This window comes from Octodon degus, unplaced genomic scaffold (assembly GCF_000260255.1).
Source record: "Octodon degus isolate 3935 unplaced genomic scaffold, OctDeg1.0 scaffold00098, whole genome shotgun sequence".
In the NCBI taxonomy this organism is placed as follows: domain Eukaryota; kingdom Metazoa; phylum Chordata; class Mammalia; order Rodentia; family Octodontidae; genus Octodon; species Octodon degus.
The window spans coordinates 812,336-818,335 of record NW_004524674.1 but is presented as its reverse complement, the minus strand read 5'-3'; the positions used below and the strand labels follow the sequence as shown (position 1 = coordinate 818,335).

The 6,000-nt window shown below is 46.8% G+C and overlaps 2 protein-coding genes across 3 annotated transcripts in view; one reads left to right on the top strand and one right to left on the bottom strand.

The window, feature by feature from the left end:
• Positions 1-2,607, bottom strand: part of LOC101588258 (neuferricin) — a 39,079-nt gene extending 36,472 nt beyond the window's left edge. The window contains exon 1 of the mRNA XM_023723410.1: positions 2,092-2,607. Coding sequence (XP_023579178.1) covers positions 2,092-2,344 — 253 coding nt within the window. The 5' untranslated portion in view covers positions 2,345-2,607. The remainder of the gene's footprint in view (positions 1-2,091) is intronic.
• Positions 2,608-2,776: 169 nt separating this feature from the next.
• Positions 2,777-6,000, top strand: part of Zzef1 (zinc finger ZZ-type and EF-hand domain containing 1) — a 164,423-nt gene continuing 161,199 nt past the window's right edge. For both annotated transcript variants that reach the window (XM_023723333.1, XM_023723332.1), the window contains exon 1: positions 2,777-3,233. In XM_023723333.1, the coding sequence (XP_023579101.1) occupies positions 2,880-3,233 (354 nt within the window). In that variant the 5' untranslated portion in view covers positions 2,777-2,879. The remainder of the gene's footprint in view (positions 3,234-6,000) is intronic.

The following is a 6,000-nucleotide window of genomic DNA, read 5'->3' as shown; positions in this document are numbered from 1 at the left end:
TTTGCTAAGCTTGTTCTAAGTAGGTGCTTTAGACCACTGAGCCATCTCTCCAGCCCCATGCCATTGGAGGTTTTACATAATTTTCAGGTACTCTAAGAACCTAATCCCCTGTGAACTGTGTGGGTCCAATGTATCTCAATGTTACAGCACTTGTTTAGCATTCACAAGGTCCTACGTTCAATCCTTAGTAACACACACACAAGGAAATTAAAAAATAAAATGACCAAATGAATAAATGAACACATCTGGGACATTTCTTACTCCTCAGCATCTGGCACAATGTAGGACACTCGGTTATGGTCAATAAACAGTTGTGTAATGAATATCTAACACATAGGAGCTCAGTAGACGGGACAGCATATTGTTGATACCATCCTATAAATGGAAGGTATCATGCCCACATTTGTGCATACATCCATGCAGTTGCCCCACCATGTAGCAGGACAGTGTATCAAAAAATGCCTTCAACTGATGGGTGTAAAACAACCTTGGTTCCAGTCCCAGCTGTGTTTTTAACTCACTGTAGCTCTGCTTTAGTCCCCTGCCCTGCTGGACAGTTTAGCTTGGAGAGAAGGAGGTGACTTGTATTTAAGTGCAAGAGGCAACTTTTCAAAAATTCCCCTAAGAGAAAGTAAGTGGAAAATGCTTATTATCAGCCTAGTCAGTGGTCTTAGGCTTTCTGCACACACACATACTCACAGATGCACAGCCAAACACTTTATTTGCACTAGTAGATGGTCAATGTTTTCAGCTGGTAAGGTAGCATCCAGAACTAGAATGGTGATTTCTGGTCCTGTCCTTGCTTAGCTGTGAAAGTTTTTGGCAGATATGTTTTTTGATCCCCTCATGTGTAAAATGGGAACAGTAGAAAAAAATTAAAATGGCTTGAGGTCTAATATGCATGCTCCAGTCTTTTTTCTTGTTTTTTTTTTGTTTTTTTTTTTTCTGGAAAGGATCTACAGGGTGTTCAGGGCCTCACTACTAGATCGGACTCTAGTGATCCACCTGTTTACAGTCTCCCAAGAGCTGGGATTACAGGCACTCGCCACCATACCCACTTTCAATTGCTGTCTCAATGTGCCCTGGGGGAGGGGCCGGTACTGGCAGGCCTGGGGACCGGAACTCCTGGGCTTGTTTGCAGGGCTTTAATCCGCTAAACTATTTGGCCAGCCCTTATTTTGTTTTGTTTTTGAGATAGGGTCTCCCTGTGCTACCCAGGCGAGCTGGGAAATCCTGGTGTCAAGTCATCCTCCTACCTCAGCGGTCTGAGTAGCTGGCCGACAGGCACCATGCTTCTTACTAAAGGACTGTATAGATGACTGGACCTTGGGATGGGGAGATAGCTCAGCGGCGGTCTAACACCTGCCTGGCAAGTGTAAGGACCCCAGTTTGATCTCCTCTACCTGCGCTGGGGAAGCTGTGACAGGAAGAACACTATGAGTCTGAACTAGGTAGCCAGACCCTGACCATATCTGCCATTGGAGGTTTTACATAATTTTCAGGTACTCTAAGAACCTAATCCCCTGTGAACTGTGTGGGTCCAGTTAATGTTCTTTTTTCAAAAAGTTGACTGGACTCTTTTCTCATGCTCCAACCTTAATAGTCTTTTTATAAGGCACTCGACTGCATTAGTACTGGAAGTCAGAGCAATACAAACCAAACAGTTTTTTTTTAGGGAAAACCTGGGATGACAGGAAGGGTATTTTGGGCCGCGACGCATAGCAGTGGCTGAAATTTGGGGAACCGTGAAGTAGGGAGAAGGTCTCATTTCTGCGCCCTGAAGGTCCTCCAGGAAGTCCGGCCCAAAGCTTCCCTGGGCTGCCGAATCTAGGTAACGGGAACTAGACACAAGGCATGTTTCTCAAGCACTGGTCCATGCACAGCGGTGGACAGGTAGGGTACAAGCGGAAAACAGCTGGCCACGGTCCCGCCCCGCCAGGGACCGCGAGGATGGTGCTTTCGAGTCGGGTCCGCCAGGGCAGGAGGGCAAAAGTCTTGGTTGAGGAAACATGAATAAATGAAAGAACGAACGACGCGCAGGTGGTCACAGACCCGCGCAGGAGGAAAAGACCTGAAGGCGCTCGCTAATACCTGCGAAGCTGCTATAGTGGGCCCCAGGCTCGTAGTGTCTCCGGCCTGAGGATACGTCGTAGACACGGCCGAGCAACGCCAAGTAGAGGCCCGGGTCGCCTGGGCCGCCGCGGTAGCGGGACAGCTCTTCGGGTATGAAAAGGCGAAAGCCCGCGGAAGAACCACACCAGCCCATCAGCCGTGCTGTTATCACAGCGGCAGCCGCTACGGCCAGGCTCAGCCAAAGTCCACGCCAGCAGGGTCTCTTCTGCATTTCGACAATCGCACCCACGATACTCTTCTAAAGTTGCCGCGTTTCTGCCCATAGCTAAAATGGCGGAAGCGCCGACCGTGGCGTCATCAATGCGCCTCAAAATGTTTGGAGAAAAGCTCACTCCCCAGGCTCTAACTCTTTTGCATATAGTTGCAGGATAGTTTGCCAACATGAACTGCTGAGAAAGCGGAGTAACAATGAAACAGTCTCTTACAGTTTATTCGCCCTCAACAAAAATGGCGGCAGAGCAGGGTGCAAGATGACGTAAACGTTATGACAGGCGTTCTCTCGGAAATCAGGATTCTGCCCTGTGCAGCGTTTGCTCTCCTCTAGGTGTCGTAAGCGGGTAGAGTACGCTCGACGGTACCATTGCGACAGCATTCCTCACTTGACGACCAGGAAACCGGAAGCTGCTCCTGCCGCCGTCTTCTCCTCCCTGTCCCCGCCCGCTGTGTGCTGTCGGAGGTTGACAGGTCGAGGCTGGCAGGCGGCGGCGGCGGCGGCGGCAGAGCCCTGCACCCAAGGCGGAGGACCCATGGGGAACGCTCCGAGTAACAGCAGTGAAGACGAAGCGGCAGCCGCTGGGGGCGAGGGCTGGAGTCCACACCAGGACTGGGCCCCGGACTCGGGCAAGACCCTCGGCTCGGGCCCTGCGGCCCCCGCGCTGCCGCCCGCCGCCGCACTGCTGGAACCCGCCAGGCTGCGAGAGGCAGCGGCTGCGTTGCGGCCCGCACCGCCTTGCGAGTCGCTGGTGTCGAGGCACCACGGCGCCTTGCTCCGCTGGCTGGAAGAGCGGCTGGGCCGCGGCGAAGAGTCCGTCACTCTGGAGCAGTTCCGGGAGCTGCTGGAGGCTCGCGGAGCTGGCTGTTCCGGCGAGCAGTTCGAGGAGGTCAGGGCCGACTGGCGACAGCGGGGGCGGGGGCCGGGCCGGGGGGTCGCCCCCAAGGGCGTTAAGAGGTGGGCAGTTTTGGAAAAAACAGGTTAAGGAACTTGTAGGGCCCGCGGCTTCTTAAAATAAAAGCGTGAGGCTGCCGGGACTCTTTAGGGAAGTGCCTAACCTGTTCACTCCGGGCGCTTCCTATCTCTAGCCTTTATTATAGGTGTGAAAAGTCCAGTTTAGGCTGCCCTTGGTCTGAAGAGCTGAAGAAGCTGGAATGACTTTCTGTATAATAAATAGCTCAGACGTTCATGGAATTGAAGCTGGATCAGTCACTCTCCAGAGCTTTCTTATCAGACTCTAAAAGTGTTTAATAGAAGTGACATTCAAGGATCAAGAGAGTGGCGGTGAAAGCCACTCAGTTTTACTGGCCTAGACAGATTAATGCAGTGCACCGTCCGAATCCAGTGTGAGCATCAGGATATGTAGGAGAGGAGTCTTATATTCTACCAGTCTAGTCTCATCTCGGAGAAAACTAGCTTTCCAGTTTTACCAGGGATTGAACTCAGGCCCTTGCACTTGCCAGGGAAGCGCTTATTCTACTGAGCCATCTCCCTGGCCCTAGCTATCCAATTTTTAAAAAAACTTTATAAGGCCTAAGATTGGTAGGTAAATACCTGGTTTCCTGTGAATACTATACTTAACACAGGTTTTCCTCGTATCTGTATTGAACTCTTTTCTTCATTTTATTTATTTATTTTATTTTCTTCATTTTAAAGTTAGGAAAAGACTGATCCAGGGCACTCAATCATTTCAATGGCAAATCGGGAACTGACACCCAGTTCTCTTGATTTTTAAAAATGTTCCACTACCCCTTTCCAAATTCTGTTTCAGCTCCACGATGTTATGACCAAAAGGGTGTTTAATTTGTGAAAATGAATAAGCTTCATAGACTCTCCAGTCAGTGAAGGATGAGTACAAAAAGCAGTAAACCAAACCCATGCATGTTACTGCCCACCTGTAACTCAAGCATTCTGGAAGCTGAAGCAGGCAGATTGCCACAAGTTTCAGGCCAGCCTGGACTACATAGTCAGATCCAGGCTAGCCTGAAGTACATAACAAGACCCTATCTTAAAAAACAAAAACAAACAATAACAGCAAAAAAAAAAGCAATAAATCAACAGACCTTGTCATATGATTAAAATCTTCTGTTTAAAGCTAAAATCTTTTTTTTTTAAATTTTATTTATTTATTTATTTGAGAGAGAGAGAGAGAGAGAGAGAGAGAGAGAGAGAGAGAGAGAGACCAGCTCAGTCCACCAGGGGGCAGGGCTGGCTGGCATGTGGTGCTGGGGGATTGAACCGCGGTCCCTGTGCTTTGCTAAGCTTGTTCTAAGTAGGTGCTTTAGACCACTGAGCCATCTCTCCAGCCCTAAAGCTAAAATCTTTTGAAATCTTTTTTGAATGTTTTTGTGTGCATGATGAGAATATTTAGCAAATGTATTTTGTATCATTTAGTATTTTCCTTTAAATATCCTTTAAGTTATTCCAACTCTTAAAATATTGGTCTTGTAAATGAAACATTTCTATTTTAAAAATGTCAGGAATCTACTTTCATTTAGCATGTACATTCATTACCTATGTATATTAATTTAGAATATGGAATGGTGGTTGAAGGAATAATGCACATCTGCGCAAGGAACTGCACTTTTAGATTTGCCTGAAAGGCAAATGGAGAGAAACTATTTACATTGTAAGGGTGTCTGGAAAAAAAAAAAGAGTGTCTGACAGGAATCAAGCTATATAGATGGGCTTTATAGAGTCCATAATATAAGGCCAAGAAACTCTTGGGGCACAGTCCACAAAATCACTCAAGAGCTGTGTCATTCAGTTGAGCAAATATTTATTGGGTGCTAATCATTTACTGAGTGCTAATCATTTGGATGATGGTGGACAAAGTAAATACTTGCTGCTGGTGTATGGTATGATGGAAGAGACAATTATGTAATTAAAAATGCAGTGAAGATTATGTTTGACAAGTCTTTGAATCTCAGCTAGGAAGTCAGGCAAAACTTGCCTAAAAAAGGTAACGTTTGACCTCGGTTTTGAAAAGTGAAAGGAGCAGGAGTAGTATTTTCAGGCAGAGGTAATTGTATTCACAGAAGTCCAGAGAATGGAGAATTTGGAAGTCTGTAATGGTGTATTAGGTTAGACAAGACTGTTCCAGAGAGCAGAAAACCCCTTGTATCAGTGTTTTAAGCAAAAACAATACAAAAAAAACCCCCAAACCTGTAAAAGTCCAGGAGGCAGTTCAGGGACAGTGTGGCAGTTTCAGTTATCAGCGACTGGGCTTCATCCATCTCCTGTGCTCTGCCTGCATAGACACCTTCCAGTTAGTGAGCCAGCTGCCTCCTCCTGCTGTCATTTTTTACATTACAATAAGTGGGAAAGTGAAAAGAGGAAGAGTCATGCCTCTCATTAAGGGCACCACATACATCCCATTGGCCCAAATTTAATTGCCATATTTAGCTATGTAAGTAGAATAAAAGATCTTTATTCTATGGCCATATATTCAGCTAAAAAAAAAAAAAAAAAAAGAAAGCACAAAGATCAAGATTTAACTACTGTGGAAGAGAAGAGCAAATTTTGGGTTGCAATTCGCAGTCTTTAACACACAAGGCTAGATGGATAGTAGATGGAAGAGAATGCGGCTAGAAAAGTAGGCAGGGATCAGGCATTTGGGTCCTTTGCAGCCTGTTGAGGAATTCCACAAACTGGAG